Below are 25,698 nucleotides of genomic sequence, written 5' to 3'. Positions count from 1 at the left end.
ACTAGAAAAGGAAGGTATTTGGGAGGTCACTCACACTTAGTGATCCAGTGTCTCAGTGTCGATCACTGTGCTTCCCCCCAAACCGTGGTAGCACTGCACAGTTCGAGACTGTGTAAGCAAAAACTTTTAAGTACAAAATGTGACATGTAGCTCACCCTGCCTTATGCACCGGATTTTAGTTTGCCCCCCTGCCTACTACATTATAGTTAATAATTGCACAGTTAGACAATGTAGTCTTACATCTGTATAACCTTCTAGCAGTTGATGAATGTCTTTTTTGCAAAACAGTATAAAAGGCTGAAATGCAGGAGCAGTAGTTCTTGCATTTTAATTGTGTAAAAATTCTGCGTGGTTGTTACTAGTACTCAGTGTATTAGTTACCGTCACTAGGTTTGATAGCAGATTAATTAGGAGTGCTGGGGTAAGAATTAAGAAAATCTGAATGTTCCACAACTATTTGATTAGTGAAAGCTAGATTCCCAGGACTGCAAAGGTTAATTCCCTTTATTTAATTCAACATATCACTTGGTGATGACAGCTTCAACAGTATCCTCATCGCTCAGTGAGCAATTGAATCAAGTCATTTTCTGCAAACAGAAGCTCGGTGCTCTGTCTACCTGTTTTTGCCTACTGTGACACCAGGGCTTTGAACCAAAGAAAATCTTGCAGGTTCTTCTCCGCACTGTGTTTAGCTTTGTTTATGCCTTGGCAGAAAAGCTGGTTGGTCTGGTTTTTCTAGGATGGAGTCAATACTGCATTACCATTCCTGACCTGGTGAAAGATCACTGGTTTTTACAGCATGTGTATCACAGGCTACCCACAAAAATGACTGAAATATGATTAAATTACCTTTGCTTATAGGGATGTATTGCATTTAAAAAATTTAATTAAGTATTTGCTATAGGTCACAGGCAACTACAACGGAGTATTGTATGAAGTTTTGAAGTATTTATGAAAAGTAATTAGGTGGTTCCAGGTGAAGACCTGTTCCACAGAGCTAAAAATCATGGTATCTGGCTCCCAGTTTCTGTCAAGGAGAGGAGCATTTCTCCTTGTCAGCCAGCAGGCGCCTCGAAGGGAGCAGGACCATCTCCCGGCCAGGCCCACTCTGCCCGGCCCACCTGGGACCTGGGAGGTGGCACCCGGGACCAGCGCAGGGCAGGGCAGACAGGGCGCAGCCCCAGGGAGCGTGGCCGTGCGCGCCTGTGACCCTGGGGTGAGCCGAGGCGCAGCCACGACGTGCTGGGGAAGAACAGCTTCCTCCGGCCTTCCTGGAAGTTATTTGTGTATTTGCGTGGAGTAACAGAGGTCAGGACAAGCCGTACAAGTGGATGCTGGGGATGAAGTGGTCTGCTGGCTCTGCTTTGTAAGAGCCCCACACCAAAGTAAACAGCCAGACTCCTACAAAGCAGGAGAAGAACCTGTGTGCTTCGGCGTGGGATTTGTGCAGGCTGGGGTCTAGGGGTGGTGGTGCCCTTGGGGTCTGGTCAGGGAGGGCTGGGGAGAGGGGTGCCACCTCCCCCACACCTGGGCCATCGGGTGCCGAAACCCAGGGACACCAGGTCCACCTCGGGTTACTGGCTACAGCAAAACCAGCTTAGTTCCTTCTTGCTCTCAACCCTCTTCTCCCTTTTAGAAAGAAAATCCGCAGAGAGCGAGCAGAAGGAGGAACAGCTCTGTTTTTCACCATTACCTTTAGGATAGTGAAGATCTAGGATCAGTGTGTAAAAGGGTTTTCAGCCCACATCTCTCCTTAAGCTAAGACAGTGCTTGCTCCTCCGAGTTACAAGGTACTGTAGAGCTAGGACATTTCTGTTTTCTCCTAGTGAAACTATTCCCCTTTTTTAAAGTACTGAAGCATTCATTGGCACACTGCCATCCCTCATCCTATTTATTAACAGTGACGAGGCAGGATGTGTCATAACAAACACAAAAATCTTAAAACATGAAATAAAAAATCTAAGGGAAGATCTGTGCACTGCTTTCCACCTTTGCAGTGTCTACAACACTGAAACGAACAATTAACGTACAGCAAAACTTCATGAGACTTTTAGGTCCATCCCCAAGAGGTACTCAAGAGCAATGCATACCCCAATTTCATTGCTGAATTTTGTAACATAATGCTAAACACATAATACTTTTCCCTTCAGCTTGAGAGTTTATGGCTTTTTAACTGGCTTATGTGTTCCCTTTTCTTAAGCCTCTCTCTTCACTTCCCAAAAAGCTACTACATACCAGGCAATTGGAAAAAAACCCACATCTATTGAAAACTAGATAGTGATAACAGCATTTCTATATTCAAAGATTAAAAAGAATGTGCTGACTGTCCCTGCCCAGATTCATACTACTCTGCAAGTAGTAAACATCAGCTTTTTATTTGACATCTGTAGCTGGAGCCATTAGAAATACACAAATCATATTGTTAAAGGATTTTTTTCCTGTGGGAAAGTTAGAACTCTGTTTTTAGCAGAAGTGGATTCTCATGTAACTAAGCCCAGCACTGAAACTTTAAGAGAGATTACCAATTATTATAAGCTCCATAATAAAACCTCTTGGATTTGTAATTATCAGCTCTTACAGGCAAGGATTGCACAAGGGCTTACTCAGTAGGTGCTTTGTTTGAGTTTTCTAGGTGCTATCAAAACACACATTCAGCTCACTAGAAGGGAAAACCCAGCCTGAGGAGAAGTGAGGAAGCAGGCAGGAGTGACGCCAGCAACGTGTCCAACACCGGCACTGTGCTGTTGGCATGGAGCAGAAGAGCTCACAGGGCACCGAAGGCAATAGGGAAATATGTTTCTGGGTACAGCTTTCTGTTCCCCACCCGTATGTAAGTATTCTTGCTGGGGTAAAACGTGTCAGGTGATGCGGGATGCAGCCTTGTCCCTATCACAGGACCAGGATCCCTGCCCTGCTGGACGGTGCTACAGGAAAGGACTCACGCTCCCTTAGCTTGCCCAGTGAGCCTGTGCCTGACTACACTGTTATCTGCCTTTTCTGATGATTTTCAGCAGTCAATTAGATCTAAACTATATATGATAGGCAGTCCTTTTATTTATGTTTGTCCACTCCCAGATTTAAATGAATAACTCATCTTTTGCAGTTAATGTTATTCCTCTGACAGATTTATTATTTCACTATCTTTGCCATAACAAAAGCAAGGTTCCAAATGAAGTTAGTGAATAATTGCCATCATCTGGGTTTCCTGAAATCCAAAAGCTCTCAATTCATCATAACCTTGTTGAAAGTGAGTTGAGAAACTGGCTAATACGAGTTTTGTCACTAACATTTATGGGATGAAAACATCACACTTGATCAGCTACTGGAGCTAGCCTCTGCAGAATTGAGGCTTGGGGATTAAGCAGCACACATTGCAACTGTTAATTGCTTTTAAAGGGCTTTGAAAGGATATTTCATTGTGTTTAAATTAAAAGACAACCATATCAAAGTGCTTTACAGAAAAAAAACAGAAAAACAAAAAAACCCCAAAACCCAAAACAAAAAACTTTCAGATCATTCAGAAAACCTTGTTTTCCTAAATTCTGATATATGCCATGATAAAAATTGTGACAGATGATTTGGGGGGATCAAATGGATCACATTTCTTTTTGTACGTGACTGGAGCAGCCAGTTATGACAGGAAGTACTTTTTAAAAAGAAAGTGGTCAAGCTTTTGAATCTGGCTGGGGAACACAAGGCTGAATACTTCTCTTGTGGAAAGAACCAAAGAAGGAAAAGCATGAGCAGTAGCTCCAGTTTATGTGTCCAACCCCTCGAACAATGTTTTCTTCCCAGAATTTCAAAGATCTCTATCTTTCAGTGTTTATATTTTTAATACAGTTGATTTAATGCTTGTGAAGTGTTAAATTCAAACCTAAAGATTAAGATCTTGTAATTAGTCTGTCAAAATGCAGTACAACCTTTCCCACCAATATGTTTTAAGCCTGCGGTGTATTCAGTTTGATTAGTGCAGTGGCCACTGGAAATGCCAGGAGCATTATAATAAGTTACAGTGCAACTACAGAGCAGCAAAAATGTCTTAGTCCCAGTAATACTATTCATTATTGTTACAACAAGCAGAATGGCAAGATAGAGAACTTAAATAACTAGTTTTTGCCAGTAAGCAAGTGACAAGAGAGATGAGCACAGGTTAGTTCCTCTGTTCAATCACTAAAGCTACATGAAGAGGTCATTACAAAGTACTGTATATCAACTTTCTTTGACGGCAGATGAATCAAGAAAATGCATGGAACTGACAGTTAACTTGGGTCTGGGTCCTACGACATCTGCATTTCCAACACCAATGCTTGTACTTCAGAAACTTTGTTAGGCTACAGAGCTGCTTACCTTCTATACTGAACCAGTTCTTCCCTCCTGAGCTTCGAAGTCTCAATTAGCACTGTGTGCGGGGTGGAATGAGGATGATCAAAAGCTGATTATCAGTCAGCTATGTCAAGCTGTTGCAAAAAAAAGACAAACACCATACTAGATGTAGCAAGAGGAGTACAACCTGGAAAACGAGCCACGTCAATGTATTCAGCATCAGCAAGGCCTCAGCAGGAACATGATGCCCCACTGAGGGCACCATATTTCAGACCAAACAGAGAGGCCAGGGAAGGAAAATAAGAGGTCTAGAGAACAAACTGTTAAAAAAGTTTGAAAGGATTGGAATTGTTTAATCTAGAAATGAGAAGACCAATAGGAATCTTTAAATACATAAAAGGTAATTGCAAAGAGAAAGGGAAATGAACAAGCCAGCTTCAGATGCTGAGGGAAATTGCCATGGTTTTTGTGATTCTACTACAAGAACATTACTATTCCTGTGCACGCTATAATTACTGCTGTGGGTGTATTGCCATGAAATGCCCAGATACTCTTTGCTAGCTCTGTCTGTCTTCTAATTTTGCTGCTCTGTGTTTCTTGTTGCCATACACACCACAGAAGTGGGATACCTGAATCTCCCACTTCTATCTATCTGTAGCAGCACTATAGCCATGTAACTCCTGAACCCATTCAAAGGATATGTTCTACCTATGATTCCATTTATTATCTTGTGGGCAACTGGACCTTTCCGAAATAGCTGGACTCTAGACCCAGGAATCAACAGGGACAAAACTGGGGTGGCTAAGTCTTTGTTAGAGGAAAAGGTTTTCATGGTTATTAGCTTTTGCTGTTGTATTATACATGTGAGTGACTGCATTTCTGACTCATTCTGACAACCACCATTACACATTGCAGTGTCTGACTAAGCCACTTCTTTAGTGAGTATTCTGGGTAACACCACTGTTACAAACACAGAAATGTTTATCTTTACTTGGCTAGATAATAAAATAAGGACAGAACTGTGAATGCAGATCTGCTTCTACATCATCTGAAGACAGGGGAACTTATTAGGAAGTTATAGCACCGTTTGCCTCCTGGGGCATGGTAGGAGGGAAAAGTCTGAGAATGTGAGTCACTGTGATCGGCACAGAGTGGCCTGAGAGAGAGACACTAAGAAGCATCTCTGATACGGATATCTGTTAAATCCCAGCCCCTTTCAGGGGCACCAGTGTTCAACTCTGAAATGCAAAATCAGCTTCACAGCTGGAAAAAAAAGAAAAAAACAAAACCGTAAGTTGCCCCTTTTAAGCAGGAGCACTAGGAGCTGTGCTTGTGGATTTAGGCACCTCAGTTGCTACCAAAACCTTTGGTGGGAATGTGCTAAGTAATTAAATGTCTCCCATGAGCAGAGACCCACTTGCCTTTCTCCCTTTAATCCCAGCTGTGGAGGGGCTTGGAGATGGGTGCAGAGCCCTGAACTGGCCTCTGGCTTGGGGAGAGGCTTCCCAGGATCTGTCTATTGGGTCATGTCTATTTGAGTTGGTGGTGAGTCTATTTGTAGTACCAATTTAGAAACTTGCAAAAGCAGTGATTTAGCACATGGTTGAAAGCAGAGCGAGTAAAAGGCTCTGGAGTTCTGTCCAAGACTGAGCAGAAAGAATGGGAAGCCCTTTGAATACAATAGTGAAAGCTATTAAGGCTGCAGTCTCATGGTTACTAATTATTACCACATCCTCTGCCAAAGGCAGAAGACATTTATTTCATTAACTGGTAGAAAGTGTTCTTCTACTGCCAGCTTTTCCCAGGCCTGCTTTTCTTGTGACATCGTAATACAGTGAGAAGCACAGCAAGAATAACGTGTGAAAGGAGGCAATGAGTAAAACAGCTCTGTGTTTAGACAGTTACGTAGTGGTGCTTTTTACTTGGCAGTGAATTTTGCAGAAGTTACTACAGAGCGAGTATTTCTGACACACTTGGTAACGCTGCTCTGGGTTGTGCTAGATCTCTCTGAAATTGCAGGGCATACAAACGTGCCTTCAGTTAAAGGAGAAGTTGTATGTCTTCATACAACTGGCTGTTACACCCCCCACGCAAGCTGAGGATACCAAAACCAAGATGTGGGCAAAACCTGTGTAGGTGGTGGCTCTGCGAGAAACCTCAGCGACAAAGCCTAGAAAGCTTTTCCACGCTGAGGACTGACTCGATGATGATAGGAGCTGCAAGAAGGAGAGCCCTGACAGCCTCCGGCTAACACATTCAATCTTTGTACAATTCATTTTTTTGTGCAGTGAACAGAATTGCCAGAGCGAATGTCCACCTTTGCCACTTGTACCTTTCCAGGGGAACAGCCCGCAGCACGGCCTTAAAATAACCAGCAAGCACACCACATGCTGAAAGAGCTGGCTGTGAGGCTGGGGCTGTGACAATGATTTAAGTCAATCACAGGACAAATCAAGCAATCCTCACTGTTCTCTAGTCTAAACATTTGTCATAAGTACAGTAAGTTCTTGCCCAGTACAACAAGCAACAGCAAAAAAAACAAACAAAAAAACAAAAAAAGCAAAGAAAAAAAACCCTCTAAGCAAACAGCTACACAAAGGACAGAAACCATATTAGTCCCCATTTTTGTCCCCAAAGCATTTGTTTGATGAGTCTACAAGCAAGGACCCCCACGCACAATATTTCAACTTTGTCTATAAGGATCTATAAGGGTCAGCTCAGGATGCTTCCCCACGAAACGGGCAAACATCCTGCAGACGAGGGAAAGATCACGCTTCAAAACTTAACCTGGTTGTTGCCTGGGCTCCCACTGCCACATGTGACTTGTGTAACGTAACTCGTGGTGTGCTAGAGAAGCCACAGTTTTAGTCTGTGGGCTGGGTGTCTTTATCAGTAATTGATTCTGGTTATGCCTCATAAAACACCTGATTTCTGTATTCAGGAAGGAATACAGGAAGTGCCTGCTCGCAGTGCTGCTGTCACAGTTACAGTAACACATTAAAATCAAGCTGTCGGGCAAGTGACCCCTCGCGCGCGCCAGCCAGCCCCCCCGGCGGGCGCGAGGCTCCCAGGCGGGTCCCTGCCTCACGCCCCAGGGCCGCCGCGAGGCCCCGGGCCTGGGCAGCGCCAGGGCCACACCAGCACGCTCGCCCGAGGGAAGCGCCCCCTCCAGCCCCACGCTCCCACCTCGCTCGCGGATCTCCTCCCTCCTCTGCCCCCGTCACAGGGGCTGATGCACGAAACTGCTCCTGGCCGGAGAGGGGTGAACGCGGGATGTTTGTGCCTCGCTCGTGCTGGAAGATGAGAAGCCAAAGTGGAACTGGAGGCAGCCGGGCTCTTCTCTTTGGCACAGTGACCAAGGGAGATCGTTCCTCAGTCAATGGAAAGTCTTAAATCAGCAGAGCCAAGAGCATGGGCAAACCACGCCGTTTCAGGCAGGAGCATCTCCTCTGATGTATATTGGTGAGCTAAGTCCCATTTCCTCTGAACAAATGGGGCTAAATCTTGGTGAAGTCTTAGCAGCCAGCTCGGCCTCGGAGTGCCCTCCGGCACGGTGCTCCCATGCGCGAGGCCGAGCAAGCCCCGAGCCCCGGAAACCCGCAGCCACAGGCTGGTTTGTCGCTGCCCTGTCTCCCAGAGCTCATACGCTGCTACACAGGAGAGCCCACACGGCGGCAGGGAGCCTCGCCGCACAGCTGGGGCAGGGGGCTGCCTTCATTCTGCCTGCCCCTCCTCTTCCTCCTCTGTTCAGGTGTGCAAACTAGTCACAACAGTTAGTTTGTGCCTCTCACCCTAGAGTGCCTGGGTAAGCACTCAAATGCTTAAAAGATGACTTTGCTAATATCTTTGCAGAGTTCCCCATGACATCTTAAGAGAAATATAAACCTCATCACTGGGCAACACTTTCACAGGCTTCATCTTGCCCTCAGTGCCAAAAAAAAAAAAAAAAAAAAAAAAAAAAAAAGCACTGACTGGAAAAGAGACGGCTCCTGGATGCTGCTCTTTGCTCCGTTTGGTTTTAATTGCAGCTAGCTGCTAGCCCAGAAGTAGGGGGTAGGGGAAGGAAGAGAATTGAAACAGGCTATTTCATCATGATACAAACAGGATATATAGCGACCAAATGCACAGGCAGACACAACAACAACAAAAAAAGAGAATAAATTGAAAGAAATGATACGATTTGCACTGATGTTGAGGTTTATTCCTTCTGTGACTTATAGTGAAAGTATGCAAGAAAAATATTATCAGAAATATAGTTAAAATATTATTCTGAAGGAGGGAGTTTTATTAACAATTGAACAGGCAGATAAAACAACGTCAAAGTCTGGGTAACCAAATTCTCTCTGTCTTTTTCTATTACTGTCGCTCTCCTTTCTCACCCAGGGCTGAAAGAATCATGTCTTTTTGTTCTTTTAAATACAATTAGGTACTCTGTTTTTAAAAAGTTGCAGGAAAAGTAATACATTTGCATAGGTTCTCAGTACAGTGTGGTTTATGCAGCTGTCTAGCTTTATCCACTTATATGCTATACAATTACTCCAGTTATGCTAGCTAACCAGATGTTCTGAGTTAACAAATTTATTGCTTTTTATGGTTCCTGGAAAACATGTCAGATTTGAATGGTACCACTGCACAAATCCACAAGATTGCTGCAAGCAAGAACATATCTTTTAAATAGCCTTGCAACAATGTTAACAAGTAATGAAAGACTGGAATAGACTGTAAAAACTGTTACTTGTATAGGAAAAAAATAGAAGAGGAAAAAATGCAAGGGTAAAAAAATGCAAGGGTAAACTGTACCAGAACAGAAGCATTTAAATCAGTGAGTGAGGCTGTAATGAGTAAAGACTAATGCTAGCTGAAAGTAAAATCCACGTGAAAATGCAAATCCTGAAGGCACTGTGCTGTGTGACTGGGAGAAGGACCAGGTGGGACATGCCCCAGACAAGAGGTGACCAGTGCTTGGGAAGGTATCAGCCTTCCTGCAAACAGCGGGCTACAGCAGGAGAAGGCAGCGAGCAGACAGACCCTGCAGATCCGGATGGCTGCTTCCGAATAGGTGCAGGGCTGCCGGGAAGGACGGATGCAGACTCCTGTCCCACCCCGGGTCTGCGGCAGCACCAGTTCCCGCTCACAGCACAGCTGGTTTATGATACTCCTCCTAACAGGTACACGAGGCCAAGGGAGGCTGAGTGTAAACTCAGCACGTACAACAAATCAACCCTGGACTTAGATGAGAGCTTCCTACGCATTTCTGCCTCTAACACACAACAACATGGCACAAAAAACAACAAACCCCAAATTCCCAGCACAATCCCCCCAAATGAGCAAACAAAAGCGAGGGCAGTGACTTCTCCAGACTTACTACAGTATGGAGATGAATTTGACTCAAATTAATTCATTTTTATTTCAGTGAGGTAATGCCAAACCAGATTTTCACTGCATGTCACCTTTATCAGTTCCCACCTCACCAGTTATGCTGCTGTGTGCAATGCACTTGAGACTAACAGCACTCTGCTTCTGAGGGAAGGGGAGTATCTGTGGTCCTCCCATGGCCCAGGGACATCTTATCATAAGGCTGGTAGCACAAAGATGAGAAAAATGATTCCCTGAAATTTTGCCAAATAATGGTTCAGGTGAAAATAAACTCACCCGTTTCCCCAGTACTTCTCCCCTTGCAGACCCACGTGTGTGTTTGTTCACAGAGGGATGATCAGTATTTCACAGTTGGGCCGGGTGTTTCTGATCGGGTTGCTAACGAGCTCCTTCCCAGGGAGCCCCGCCGCAGCAGCGGTACCCAGTTATTTTCATGCCCTCTAGTGTTGGCTCGGATTATAGCATGTTATCCCTTCAGCTGCTTCTCCAGCTGTCAGCTCCAACTAAACCATTTCCAGCACTTGCAAAACGTCAAATTCCATGAAAAAGCATTTATGTGGGTGACTAATTTTAAGTACATGACAAGTCCCATTAGTCTTTCTATTTGCTGGATTTTTTTTCTATTTGCTCAGCATTTTGCAGGATCAAACCACAAAAGATGAAAATGACCAATATAAAAAGGCACCACTAGGAAATTTGCTCAAATATCGGGGCCCACCTGGCTCCTCTCTCTCCCCCAGCCCTCAGAGAGGGCAGTGGCTGAGCTGGCTGCAGTTTGCGACCCACCAGCTGGCTCTCACTTTCTGTCACCACAAGAAGGGAGCAATCCAATGACAACAGATTCAGGACATCGCTAACATGCTTTCCCTTCATGCGCATAGTTCTGGATAAGGGACAATTTAAACTAATTAGAGAAGGCAGAATTAGCAGGCAGCAGTGCACACTTTTTCTGTAGCCAAGTTGCAGAAAACAGGTTGTAAGGGTGGCTGCATGCTTAGAAGAATTAACTGATAAAATGTTTCTAAGATGAATGAGCCAATTCCTGAAAAATTGTTGCCAGGCTAAAATAAGCAAGTCTTCTGCTGTGAAATAAGCTATACCAGTAGCAGCAGCTATACGAGGTGTTTTGCTAACAAGGATCATGCTGCTTACAAGTCTCGCCCTCTCACATCTCCAGCCAACATCACATAGCATGAATCTGTCCTATCTGCAACATCAGCAAGATTTTTTTAGTGCATTTGTGGTGCCTGACACCTCGTCAGCTCCAAATATTATTTGGCATGAATTTTTCAGCCTGCTTCATGTAGAAAAGGATGCAGCCTAGTTCTCTCATTACGAAGAAATAAGATGTGAGGAAGAGAGGGTACAGGCCAGACAGCACATGACCACAGAGTTTTCATTTCTTTTGGCTGTAGTCAGAATTTCACACACACAAACATCCAAACGAGCTGCTCGTCTTCTTTCCCTGCCAGCAGTGCAGGGGTGCAGCAAGCATGAAGAGGTGGTCAGCTTTTCCTGTTAGCTTGACCACATCAGTCTAAGTGCACTTTTTCTAGTTCAGCTTTTCTGAAATAGATACCACATTGCCTGTGCCTCACTGCCATGCTGAGTGGTTAGGCTCTTTTTTAAATGCTCATGGTGCCTGAGACCGGCTCAGCAAACTGCTGCTGCTGAGCAGCTCCTTCACTGAAACGAGCTCTCTTGCCACTAAAGGCAGCAGCAAAAACTGACACTGAGAAGTGTAGCACTTTCTAACTAGAGTTGGCTGCACACAGTAAGACTTAAGCTGGCGTGGGCTTGGTATGAGAATCCACCTGTCAGGTAGTAGTTTTCTGACTTGTGAGCTAGGCATGCTCTGCAGTAGAAGTTTGCTTATTTTTGCAGTCAGATCAGTCTGAAGCCTTAGCAAAACACAAACAAAAAGCAAAACTCAGACATCAGATCTGTGAGCTTAAAAGAAGGAAGAACTATTAACGCTTTGTTTGCTATGAAAAGGTGGTATTTACCATATGCTATGGCAGGTATCATGCCATGGAGGAAGTGAATTGTCAATCACCTCTCAATATGTAGCCGAGATACGTATTTGTAGGCTTGCTAGAAGCACTTGCAGCACCAGTATGTGAGCGGGATGCCTATGCACATAAAAGGGTCTTGTTTTCAAATATGCTTGGGTAAGCATAAAAATACTTTTCAAAGGCAACTTCGCACTTTATCTAGTTATCAGGAAGTCAAGAGGGCTTCTGAGGTTTGTAAGACCTTTTCACATAAGGGTTATTTGCCGTGCTAGACTTTTTTTCCTTTCATTTGCAAGCAAACCAGATTCATCAGTGAACTCAGTGTCAGTACCATGTGTGGTAGAGATGAGATACTGGTTTATACACACGTACATAAATTTTTTTCAGCCATTGGGATCTTTGTTGATGTTCTTAGTCACGAGAATAAACAGCTGTGTTTTGCTGCTCTCATTTTTTTTCTTCTGGGTAGGAAGAAGCTGCTCATTTGCATGTTCTCAAGTGCAAAGGGGTTATGACCAGTGAAATCAGCCCATCTGCTCATTTGGTAGAATCAGTTCCTTGCTTGGTTTGCTGTAATGTGAAATTGTTGTTTTCAATCAAAATTGCAAATTTCTGCAAAATATCTCCAGACTTCTGTTCAAGAAAAATGTGATCAAAGAATTTTAAATTATTGTTTGTTTTGGATATAATGTTTCTCTGGTGGACTTATACTTACTCCTTTTCATGCTATTTTTGCTGTGAAACTTCTATAGAAAAACATGGGCACTGATGTTCTAAAAAATCATTCTGGTGTTGTGTCAGGATTAGTTGAAAAATAAGATTCAGTTTTGGATTGGAACCAAAACATTCTGGTGTCTTTGGCTGGCTTCATCACATACTATAGATCTACTGTACAAAGACACTATGGTACTGTGGAAAATCCGAAGATTTCCTATGCAACATACATATACACTTGTGAGTTAAGTATTTCCTTCCATCCCTAAACTGCCTCAAAAAAGAAAGCATAATTTTGAAACTTTGGAGTGTTAAGTCTGTGGATGGACTGATGCATAGCCACCTTTTTACACTGTATGGAGCCCAACAATTTCCAGAGGCTTACATGTTTAGTATTGAAGTAGTATTTTAAAATGATATAATTACATCCAAGAACTTCAGACAACATCCAGACTTGGCAGAGATAAAGGACATTTCCAAGACCTAATCATGTGCATGATGACTAATTACATGCAGGAAAACACACTTGCAAACTGCAAAACAGGATGCTGAATACTGCTTTTTCAGTATATTTTCTGGGGTGCCATTCAACATTGATTTATTGCAAAATCTGGATCAAAAGATACCATGGTCCAAAATGTAGTCCTAGCCAAGATGCTGAGTATATACTAGTGAAGGAACACTGAAAGAAAAGCTTGTCCTAGTTACTGAAAATTATTTTCAGTGAAAATTTTCAATAATCAAAAGCTGTTTTTCATTTGTTCGAATTCCTAAGATCACACAAAGTGGAAAAAGATCATTTTAAAGATTATTTTAAAGTAGAATATATACAAATGTAAAATATACAGTTTCAGGGCCTAAGATGCAAAATAATAATAATAAAGTTTATGGATAATTCCAGAAATAAAAACAAATAGGAGACAACATTCCTTGGGAAGATATTTTCACTTTGGTCATGAAATCATGGATAGATGGTTCCATAAATGAGAATCCAGTCAACCTAAAATAGGATTTCATAAAACCCCTGCAATAAATTGAACTAAAGGATTTGGTTGAAAAAAGGAGTTTATTTGAAAAACACTCAACTGCTCTTATTAAAAAGTTATTTTTCTGTTCTAAACTAATTTATATACATATACTATACACACGCATGTGCTGTTGAATTGTGCATTACTGTAATGAATCCATAGAACCATGTATTATACAACAACTTGATCTAAGGCTTTGCATTTCTTGGATATAATACTTTTTTTTCTGAAATTGTCTAAAAACTAAGCAAGTGTAAGAGACATTATCTCAATGCATTGCTAGCAATTTCTTGTAGACACTGTTATTCACATTACTGGAGCACGTATCCCTTCTACTAGTGGTCGACACTGACTGGCCACTGCTGTTACTACTGTTAGGATCAAAAATCTCTTTACAACTGAAAAGACTGGCAAGTTGCCTCTGATATTGAGAAGAAGCATAGTAGTAAATAAAGGGATCAATGCAACAACTAAAGCTGCTGATACAAACACAGAGTAGATAGGCAAAGTAGAGATACTCTAAACTGTTGTCATAAGAAAAATGTATATAATGAATTAATAGGAGGACATTTGTTGGTCCAAAACAAATAACAAAAACAGAAAAAACAGCTACACACAAGAGCAAGGCACGTTTTTTCTTATTTTCTTTCGCAACAATACTAGAAGAACTAAGACATCGAATGATACACAGGTAACAGATGGTAGAAATTATAAATGGCCCTACAAAGAAAACAGAAGAGAAGATGGAGAAGAAATGGACGTAATACTTGTGAAGTTCAGATTCTTTTAGCACATCATGACAGGTAGTTATATTTAACTTGGGTATTTCCATAGTTTGCTCTTTGATGAGAAAAGGTATAACCCCAGCTATTGCCACAAGCCATATGATGAAACAAGTCACGGAGGCACGTGTTAATGTACGCCATGAAAGAGACTGGATGGGATACACCACTGCTAAGAAGCGATCAAAGCTTATGCTCGTCATCAGCATTATTGAACAGTACATGTTACAGTAGAAGGCAGCAGTGATGAAACAGCACATTCCAGGTCCAAATACCCAATTGTTTCCAGAAAAATGATAGGCAATCTTAAAAGGAAGCACGCTTACGAACAGTACATCCGCAATGGCCAAATTCAGCATGTATATTACAGCTGGCTTTTCAATTTTCATTTTTTTCAAAAACACAAGTATTGCTGTAACGTTCAGAGGGAGACTCAGCATAACCACTAATGTGTAAACTGAAGGAACAAAACGTGTCAGCCATGGACTGGTGAGGTATCTTTCCGTTTCTGCTGATACTGTTCGTTGTGTATTTAGAGACGAATTAATCTGACTGATGGATCCTGATCGAACTTCTGTGTCATTTTCAGTATAATTTTCAATGTCTTCAATAGGTATAGGGTCATCCTGGTTATGCAGGTTAGGCATTATGAAAGTTCTGCCCCTTATCCTACTGCTGTTATATATAATAGCTGAAAAATAAAACAGTATAAGGATTAATAAGCAAATATTTACATCCTAAGGGGAAGCCAAAACAGCAAAATTGCAAAAAAGGAAAGCTAAGACGGCATTAGCAACGCAAAGCAATAAAGTCAGTTCCTTACTCAGAGCACAGACTACCCACAAGTTTGTCCATCTCTTTTTGTCTTTGCTCCCTATTACAAGTTTAGGTAAGATATCCCTCCTTTATCTCCTATTTCTTCGTCTGTAAACTCTTTATGGCAGGGACTAAACTCCGTGCTTAGCAGCCCAATCTTTCCTATGTTCTCTATAACCTACCTTAACACAAATACAGCAATAAATTTGCCCACTTTTAGCTTTTATTGCCAGATATTTCCTCTGGAAACATCCTACCCAATCCTACAGCAACATCAAGACATGCAGCAGCAGTCTTCATAGTTTTTTTTTGCTGACATGAATCAGACGTTTGCTTGCACCAAACAGGTGGCCACACATTTCACTGAAGTGCTTTTTCCCAGTTCTACTTCTCATAATACACATTGTGCATCTAGGACAACCCTTAGGGCACTTCTGAAACCTGCCACTAGCGGTCCCTGGCCATGAGGGTGTTCTGCAGCCAGGGGTAGTGACTGTGACAGAGAAGAAAGTGTCCAGAGTGCCTTTTGAATGTAGCTGTAACAAATCATGAATTTTGTGTTATAAAGCGTCATCAGTGTGCATTTGGGCTTATTTACGTAAAACAAACAAAAAAAAAGCAGAAGAGCTACTTTAGACACTATTTCAGCAAAGCAATTTGTATGGAGAGATACCCTGGAAGACCATCAGTTTTCAAATTTGACTAAACCTACTTTGGTGCAGAATCATTCACACATACTATGGGCAGACAGAAGTGACCTCTATTTAAGTAATCGTTCATCTGTGTAGTTGCATGACTGATCCTTTTCTGACTCCTAGACTCCTGAAATAAAAACTAAGGTGTGTTAGCTTATTTCACTTAGCTGAAAGTACTTTGGCATGACCCCCCTGTCTAAAGAAGCTATTCCAAGTCAGCAATTGTTTGCTCTGCAGTAATTCAAATCAGTTTATTATGTGGATGAGAACAGCCAGCTAGTAACTAAAGCAACTTAAGGACTCATGTGGCAAAGAGACAGAGTGGCTGCAGCTTTAAGCACCCAGCTATAACCCTGTGTGAGCAGGCTGTGGAAGAGGGGCCTTGTCCAGCTTGGATTTTGGTAAAATTCAGACTTGGCTGATGGATGAGATCAGAGGAGTGATATGCATATTCTAGGATTTTTAGTTTTAAAAGCTGCTGTACTATAGGTATCATGCTGTATCATGGCAGCATTCTGGGAGAACAACAGAGGGAGCACATTTGAAATAACATTTTTAGTATGCAACATGGTTAGATTGGTACATTTACAGGCCAGAAAAAAGGATGCTGGATGAGAACTCGAGTCTGGGAGCTTGTTGTGCAGACTGAACTATTTAGTGTAGATTACTGAAACGAAAATGGCACAGAAGTATGTGGGATTCAGTATGCAGTGCTTGCACAGAAGGGCACTAAGCCAAGTTGTAAAAGGTTCTACTCTGCATTATAAAAGAGAACATTAACAAAAGGCAAAACTATAGAACCTTAATTTTTAATGTTATTTTAAAAGTTTAGTCTGAACAACTGGAGAGATCCAGGAGTCAGCTTTTAGTTCAGCAGTTTGGATGCAGCATAAATTATATTTAATACCTCTAGCTTTAGCCATCATGCAAGCATTATTCTGTGGTTAACACTGAATACTTAGGTGATTTACAGTATTTAATGATTATTGCAATTGAAACCTGTCACAATTGACATCACTGGTATTGGTCTCTGCTGTGAGGTTCATAATTATATTTGCATGAAGACAAAGCTAATTTCTCATGTTTGGATTCAAGTCTCCAAGTGAGGCAGAGAGTCATCAGCAAGAGTGGTGAAAAAGCCTGGGCAGTACCTCTGCACTGCATCTGCAGTGCCCACTTGCTTTATGAATTCAAGACTTTGAAAGCTCTGAATATGCATTTCCTCCATTCCCATGTCTGGAATAGAAGATTTCTGAAATGGAAGATAATGATGATCCTAGTCCTTGAAGCTTGGCACGTCCTCCTTAATTCCTCCAACACTGAAGAACAATGTGGAGAACCAAAGGAAGAGGTGACGCTTTCGTGTGATGAAGGCACAGTTTGGGGGAACACAGCTGTGAGTGGACTCGACGAGAGGGAGGACAGACCTGTGTTTGGAGAAGGGGACTGCATTACCAGGATAGCTCTGCATGCCAAGGGAAACAAGCTGTTTCTTGCATTATCCCAGTATCCCTGAACTTTGAAGGGCTTCCCCTTGTGCTTCTGCCTCACCTTGGCTAGTGGTGCTGCAGGGAAGCCACAGGGGAAGTGCTGGTGTGTCTCACCTTCTGAGCACTAGTGTGCAAACGAGCAAGAAGCAAGAACTGCAGAACCTTAATGATCTGGAACGAAGGCACTTTCCATACAAATTCTTGACCTTTCCTGACAGTGATTCATTAGAACAACATGAAAATACATTATAGGAGAAAAATGATGATTGCCTGAGTTACCTTTTATCAAACAGTTGACCTTTATCTTAACTATTGTTTATAATAAGTTACTTACAACATTGCTAAAAATTGTAATTATATCCTGAATTCTTAGAGTAAGCTTATTTACAAGATGAGTTTTATACGAAAGTTTTTAGATTCTGTGTTACCCCGCTATCAAACTTTTAAAAAAGCGAATTCTATTACACTAACTCAGGACAAAAAAAATCATAAGTAATTTTAATACAATTAAAATTCTCCAAAATAATACTTTAGGGAGAACCATAACCTACTCTTTGTATAAGTGAAGATGTTCTAAGTTCAGAACTGAACTCAACCTTGATGCTGTTACCACCTCCATACTGTGTACTGTGATGGACCATGTCTCTATCTTGAGCTTAGATGATATGTAAGGTATTACCTGGAAGTCAAGTCTATGGAAAAAAGGGAATACATCTACCAAAGCTAACTAGCTATCACCAACATCAAAGATGAGCAACCTCAAACTTGCCATTTGTTTGCCACTTCATAATAGAGGCAGCAGAAATTTAAAGACTTTCATAACAAAATTCAATTTAATTTTAAAATAAAGGAGTATAGCCAAATTTCTTTTCTTTTCCTTGTCAACTCCATCTTTTCCAAATGCACAGCATCTGTATATTATTACACAAAACAATAATGCACTTAGTTACTACCCTGAGGTTCTGGATTCCTTTTGTGTCAGTGTTTATTTTGAAAGAGCCGGCAATCTGAGCTTTGTATAAAGAAGGGAAGAGCATGAAATGATGTCTAATTATTTCAAAAGATCTTAATGGACCTTGGCAATAAACATATAAAGATGAAGAACAGGAAACACGCTTTTCCTATAAGCTGAGATATTGCAACAAAGTTAAGAAAGATAGAGTAGGTCTACAGAAAAGAAATGATTTGAAAGAGATTTCAAAGAAATGATTTGAGAGACCACTAAGGTGAGAACTAAGGACAGTGAAGGGTCTACAAAAAAGTGGGGGAGTAGTTGCAGCTGCTGTGAGCGAATTGCAGGCCTGAGGATAGAGCAGTGCATGTCTGGGGGGAATGAGGTACGTAGCAATGGAAAGAGGGAGTTATCTGGGACCTTGGGAAAATGACATTCTGGGGGAGTGGGTGTAGGGAGACCAGAATGCATGTTTAGATGGTCAGGTCTCATTACTTCTACTGCTCATGAAATTAATTGCTTTGACTTTCTCTTTTCTTAGTGGCAGTAATGTAATACATGAACTATTTTGATCACCGCTTCCTAAGGAAGTGGCAAATAAACAGTGTAATTAGGGGTGTGCTTTAATGAAGACTGTAATTGCAAAAGACAGGCAAAGAAGTTTGAATGTATCCATAAAATGGAATAATTCCATTCAAAAGAACAGTCTTGTTCTATTATTAACTTGCATAGTTTGTAATTACCTCCCCCCCACCCCTATTTCAGGACACTTTCTTTAGATTTCTAGCGTGAAGGCAGTTATGGTCTCTGTACATCTATCTGCCTTTGTGACGAGATGTTCTTTAGCCTAAGTAACTGTCTCTCTCTGATATTCCCCTCCCAGCATAATTACAAAGACTAGCTATGTCATCTTTCCACCTTTGTTTTAATAGACTAAGTATGCCACGATCTGAAATTTCCCCTCACCTGGCAGACACTGTTCCTTTAATCAGCCCTTCCCTGTACTTAGAGTTTGAATTTCATCTTCCCAGTAGGTATCTCAAGGGGCTAAGGATGAATTCTTACCAGCTATTTGCACAGGATCATTATGGGATCCAAGCAAATGCAACTCAGATTACTTTGTACTTCTCCTTTTTGATTTTGTTTTTTTACAGCCACATCACAACGTAAACTGCTAATTTGCACTGAACTCTTTCTCCCTGTGTTCTCCAGTCTTAAACCCAATTTAACAGAAACCTTTGTTGGCTCTAAATGCATAATCTTGACGTCTGTACTGTTCTACCTTTACCAGAAACTGAGGGGTTATATAGCGAAGACCATGTACATGTCATCTTTTACACTCCCTCCCTCAGCACCTGCTGTGCTCAGACAAGTTCTGTGCTGGACAGACGCAAGGGCTCACTAGCTGTAGCACTCATGTTGTCACATTTAATTTAACTGAGATCGAGGTCACCAAAGTCTGGGGGCATATTCTGTGTTGGAGGGTCTGCCCCAACTTTGCAATACCTACAAATTCAGCAGGCACTCTAACTCCTGAAGTTGTTAGTAAAAGGCAATGCCACTTTTTGGAGGAAATCCACTAACACCAGTCCCTGGCTGGGTCACTTCCTTCCACTGTAATTTGCCATTGCCTGGTCAGTTCTTCAGCCCTGGGACAATTTTAAACCACGCTTCATCTTTAACAACCTTACCTGTGCCACTGGGACAGATAGCTTGCGGGAATCTATGCCTTTCAGATCCCTTTTACACTATCCTTTGTTCAAAAAAAATACTTCTCTTATCAGACAACATCTGGCTGATACTACTTTTTCAAGGCTAACGTTATGTTTTAGCCAATTTTCTCTTTATTACTATACCTCTAGCCTGCCAGTGAAAGTTTAAAAGACTCCGCTCTAAAGTCATAAAACGGAGGACAAATCTAGAACAGCATTTTAAAACGCCAAGGAAAACATGATCTAAGCCCCTAATTAAAACTTAAAAGCAGAACACCATGGCCCTGGCTCCGCCCAGGTCAGCGATGCTATGTACTAATATATTTCGTTTATTTTTCTCGGCCGAAGGAAGTGGCTTGTTTAGACCAGGAGGCTCCGGCGAGCACTGCCAAGGCAAACACTGCGGCACCGCTTTCAGGGACCAGCCCGAGGCACAGCCAGCCTGCCGCCGCCCTCCCCTCCCCGGGACGGCGTGTCTCGCCCACAGCAGCGCTCGCTCGCGCGGGGCCCGTCCGCGCCAGGGGCAGGGACCGCGGCGCCCCCTTCCCCCGCCCCCCGCGCGCGCGTGCCGGCCGTTGCTAACGGTCGCGGAGGACCGTTACCAGGAGTCCCCCGAGGCGCAGGACGCCGCCCCCGTCCCGGCCCCGAGCAGCTGCCCTGCGCGGGGCGGAGGAGGCGACTCACCGGCGCGGGCGGCCGCGGCGGGCGGCGGGAGCGGGCAGCAGAGAAGACCCAGGGCGCAGAGCAGCGCGGACGGCGCCCGCATCCCCATGGCCGCCGTGCTGCGCTGCGGGAGAGCCGGGCCGCGGAGCGCGCTCTGCCTGGGCCCGTCCGGCCCGCGAGCGCAGGAGCAAAGCGAGGGAAGGCGCAGAGATGCGGCTATAAACTGCCGGGAGGGCGGCGCGGGGGTAGGGAAGGGCCGCCCCTCTCGGCCGCCGAGCCGAGCGGGGAGACGGGGACTCCTTCCTGCCGCGCTGCAGTCGGGCAGCCCCTCCCGCCGCTGCTCCACATCGCGCTGGGGCCGCTCGCCGCTCCCGCAGGAAGGCGAGGGGACGGGCCAGGCCTGGCGCGAGGGGTCAGCCCTGCAGGCGGCCTAGGGAGAGCACTGCGCCGAGGGAGCCGGGGGCCCCGTGGCGGGTCCCACGCACCTCGGCCTGGGGCAGTATTGGAAAAAGGGCAGCGAAACCGTGGGCACACTGTCAAGTACTAACTACAGATCAGGCTTGGCCACCTGTTCCCCCTTGGTGGTAGCTGGTAACAGAAAAACAAGGGGTCAAGCACTTGGCAGGTGTAGAAGATAGAAGTACAAAACAAGGAATTACTCTGTGCTAACAGGAATTTGCCAATCTGAATTCTGTTACCAAGCTAGAAAGGTAAATTTTCTTAATGTAGTTGAAATAGTTTATATCCAGTTGCCACCGTGTGCTATAAGGCTAGTGAAAATAACTGCATTGTTTGTAATTGAAAGATCATACCCATTCAGAAAAACTCCCTAGTATATAGATCTGTTTTCTGTAAAATAGCCAACATTTAGCTTTCTTATATTCCATGGGTTCAGTACGTTTACTGCTCTAAAAGTGCAGGACAGCCTAAAGAAAGATTCAAAAGCCAAAACAGACATGAGGTGCACACGGTAGGGAGCTGAAAGAATCATTACAAAGTGGTACCACTCCTGAACTAAAAGGGAAAGTGCTCTGATAAGAAAGCATTGTCCTCTCTTTCGCGAGTCGCTCATGAATGAAGAGCCAGTTAAAGTGAAATGTAATCAAAACTACAGAGGAAACTATTTTGATAACTTTGCAGCTATTATTTAGACTCTCTTGACTGAAACTACTTATTCCAGTAGGAGTTTGAGTGCTTGGTATTCCTTAGGTCTAAGACAGTCAAAAGCCTAACTAGTAGACACTCTTTGGTTTGCTAGGGTATGCTCTCCCTGCCTGAACAGTATATACTTCTGTTTACAGCAATACTGGCATAATGGGAAAAAAACCCTCCAGTTAGAACTTGATCGTCTATGTGAAACACTGCCGAAGCACCGACCTTCACTCTTAACTGCCCTCTATAAACTGAGAGTAAGAGTCATGGAAAATCAATCATCCTGACTGCAAGTACTGGTTCCCAGTAAGAACTGCTTCTAATCTTTGCTTGCTCTACAGTATTCTTCCCATAATCCTAGTACTTGCTACATGTTATAACCTTGCTTAGGCAGAATCCAATTTGCATGGAGTAAGGGAAAGTAATAAATGAAAGTTACATTGCTGGCCAACCTTTCCATAGCTGAATAACAAGCCTGCTTCAATTAGCGAGAAACATACTCAAGACAGGACTATCATCCCTGAACACACCAGGAAACCCACAGAAAATTCCATATACTTAAGCACAGACTATTTCTTTTCATGCATTTGGAAGAGAAAGTGAAGCTCTTCTTGGGCACTCCAGTGGTCTCACAGCTCTACAAGCATACCCAGAGGTGTTTATCAGAGCCTCTCCCACCCAATATTTCTGTATAGTGTGCACATAACTGGAAGCTCCCTGTGCTTCAAATCAACAGTAAAAATCTGTATTAATCTTCCATGCTGCAGCTTCCTGTCAGCTGCAATAGCTGAGAGAAGTTGGCCATCAAGAGAGAAGGGAGAAAGGAGTTACATAGTGTGCTTGTGAGGGGGGGAAACCCTGCCATTACATCTTGCCCTTAAGACTTTAAAAAAAAAAACCCACACAATTACACTATAGGCAGTTTTAAAATATTACTCTGTTCTTACAGAACTTCAGAAAAACTAACAGGATTCTCTTTACTTAATAATCCAAATGCCCTATGAACATACAAAGGGAATTCCGTGGAATTGCCTTACATCAGAGGTGCTCCACTTTTGTCTTCATAGTGTGTATTTATATGGATTCAAGTGTATTTTTAACCTGCCTAAGTTTGTACAAGAGTGGTGTCAGGGACCTAAGTGTGGATTGCCTTAGACAGAAGATACTGAAGCAAAGGAGGAAGTAACCCTAACACACCATGTATAGTAAAAACATGACACAAACCCATTTCCATTCTTCTCACACAGGCAGAGCTCTCTCTCTGCCATCACTGAGAAACGCAACAGGAGACAACTTGACAAGAGTTCTTATTGGAGATTTGGGAGCTAACAGATCAAACTCAGTGGTGGGACTGTATCCCTCAAAGTTGTAAAGATGAAAATACTTCATACACTTTAGTTCAGTAGAGAAGAGAAACATCAAACCTCATTTTTGCAAGATTACTGTGACATGTACTTAAACTTGAAAATGAGTCAGTATTTCAACTCCAGAAGAACATTTTTGATAGTAAACACCGAGGCATTAGGAATGGCTACTGCACCAAGAAAAGAATTTTGTTCATTTATCCCAGTATAACTCTGCCTTATACAAGTTTTTGATCCTGTTAAAACTATCCTAGAAAAGCAAACAACAGCATTATTTTGCACTTGACAGACATTCAGTATAAAGACCATGTGAGGCAGAGACTTTGATCAAAGTACTTACCACCACCCTACGTTCTGGTTAACATGAGATGAAGAGAACAGGTTCTTGGGTTGAGCTATTAAGACCTACAACATGCAGACCATAATTTTATCAGTCATGCTGAGGCCATCACAATCACACCAGCTGAATTTTATCCAATTTCTTGAAATACCTGGGGATCAAAATGTAAACACACAGCAACCTTTTCATCCACAAAAAACAGGATATTGATACAGCCTATTGAAATTGCTTATTGTTGCTTGTGTCATAAGTGTAGCAATTGGAAATTTATCCACCCTGGAACTCAGCCTGAGGTGATCACTTTTTTCACAAAAGCATTCTCTTAAGTGATTTCTAAGCTGTTCTACAAGCTGGATGAAAAATCTGGTATGTGGTTAAGATTTCGATAGGTCCTGGAACACAGGAAGAAAATACGGTAGAGTGATACTAACACAAAATCTATTTTCTACTGCTGTCTTATCTGATCTAATGCTGCACTGCTAGAGGTACATTCAAGAGGTGTCTGTGAATACCTACATTTTTTACAATGTCTTCTGGTTGTAGCATCTTGAAGGTGCCTGCGATGTGGCAAGTTTTCAGTGGTGAAGGGATTGGCTTCTGGAAGCAAGATCAGGTTCTGGAACAATGTGCAGTAGACATAAGCTGGGGAACAATAATCATTTAAGGAACTTTCTGCAAAGAAATCAGTCTACTTGTTATTTTCAGTTTGTGAGTTTTCAACACTACTAAATATTCTAAACACAAGATAGAGCAAGTGAACTGAAAAACTACCAGTCTTTCTTAAAATAAATGTATGTTTATAAAAGTTGCACTGCACCCTGGAAAAGCTTAACATTTTCAGTATTAGTGTTAGTTAAGTTTCAAGAGCCTTAACAAGTGGGCCAATGTTTGGGAGAAAGCCACTGTCTCTCAAGTTTTTGTGAAAGATGCAAAGGGAAACTCATACTGTACTTACAGTGAGAATCTTAGTTGCAGATAAAAGGAACAGCCATAGGCTATGTCCTTCTTCTATCCATCCTATATTGGATTAGTAAATACAGCAAGTGAATAAAATAAAAATCTGTTACATTCTCTGCTGGCATACTAGAACCAAATTTAAGTTAATTTTTGTATCCTGTAGTTATGCAAGTCAGTTTGTTACTTTCTTCTCTGTGGTTCAACTAATTCTAATAGGGGTGAAATTTTGCTGCTTCTAAAGCTTTTATGATTACTACTTTTTAGCTCTACTTCTCCTTGCATCTCTTTCAGAGGTTTTTGGCAGAAGCTTGTTACAGTACAAAACTTCCTGTCCTGTAAAAACATGCTAGGTCTACCAAAAAAGTCTACAAATATCCAGTAACACTACTACATCATTCCCCACTTACTGTTTAGGGAAGGAACAGTTTTTCAGCTTTGTTTAGGAGCTACCACACGTTACTCTGACCCATGCCTCAGTTGGTAGCTATTGCTACAAAGAAGGTGAGGGTAGCAGCATACTTTAGAGGCAAACAGTCCTCCAGGTCTGGGAAGAGGGTTATTTTTGTCTGTCTAGTTATGAACTTTATGAAGGCAGATGTTACTGTCACTCTTTAGATTTTCTATTAGAGGGAAGTTTGTTTTGTTACTTCTTTATTTTTTAAAACAGTCTTATGAGAAGGGTTGTCAAAGAGGAAGAAGAAAAGTTTGCATATAGGCACAAAGTGAAACTGGATAAAGTGATCACTCATGATAGTGTCTCATTTCACCAAGTGGACAATGAAAAATGTGGTTAGGTCTGTAATTTTGGGAGTCGATTTGGAGCTTCAGAGTTCCACATTGAACTAAATTGATTGCAAAGTACTCTTAGGCAACTCAAAAGGCTTATGGTAGAAAAATGCAAACTGCAGGGCTAACATTTAACAGACTAAGACTACTGGCTATTATATTTTCTTTTCACTACCACCAGCTGGGAAAACATATTTTGGAAACAAGCAAGTCTTTCAAGGAGAGGTCATCATCATTTTACTTCCCAGATTCAAGGCTTAATTCATAATGGAAGTTGAATTCTTATAGCCAAAATAATGCAGTATCTAATGTGATGGCAACCGATGAACAAGCAGTATTCATCATTACTGGCCTTTCCTCAATTTTTGTCACCAGCAAGGCAAGTTTCTCCACAGGATAGGTTGTATCCAAGAATGAAACTAGTATTGTCAAGTCATATCCAACTTTGATCAGTTGGAGACCTTAAATAGCAAGTTGCAGGAACCTCCAACAAGTCTTTTTTTGTTGTTGGATTTAGTAGCTATGACCAGTGT

General features: G+C 42.4%; 1 protein-coding gene across 1 annotated transcript; it reads right to left on the bottom strand.

Annotated features, from left to right (window-relative positions):
- Positions 1–13,475: 13,475 nt before the first annotated feature.
- On the bottom strand, positions 13,476–20,958 carry LOC135324698 (proteinase-activated receptor 1-like). Its single transcript, XM_064501481.1, has 2 exons — positions 20,588–20,958; positions 13,476–14,929 (listed from the first exon to the last, which is right to left on the bottom strand). The coding sequence occupies exons 1-2, from the start codon at positions 20,673–20,675 to the stop codon at positions 13,725–13,727; spliced, it is 1,293 nt and encodes a 430-aa protein (XP_064357551.1). The 5' UTR covers positions 20,676–20,958; the 3' UTR covers positions 13,476–13,724.
- Between the last annotated feature and the right edge of the window lie 4,740 nt (positions 20,959–25,698).

This window comes from Dromaius novaehollandiae, chromosome Z, assembly GCF_036370855.1.
Source record: "Dromaius novaehollandiae isolate bDroNov1 chromosome Z, bDroNov1.hap1, whole genome shotgun sequence".
Taxonomy (NCBI): Eukaryota; Metazoa; Chordata; class Aves; order Casuariiformes; family Dromaiidae; genus Dromaius; species Dromaius novaehollandiae.
The sequence above is the reverse complement of the archived record's forward strand: the minus strand, read 5'-3'. Positions and strand labels throughout refer to the sequence as shown.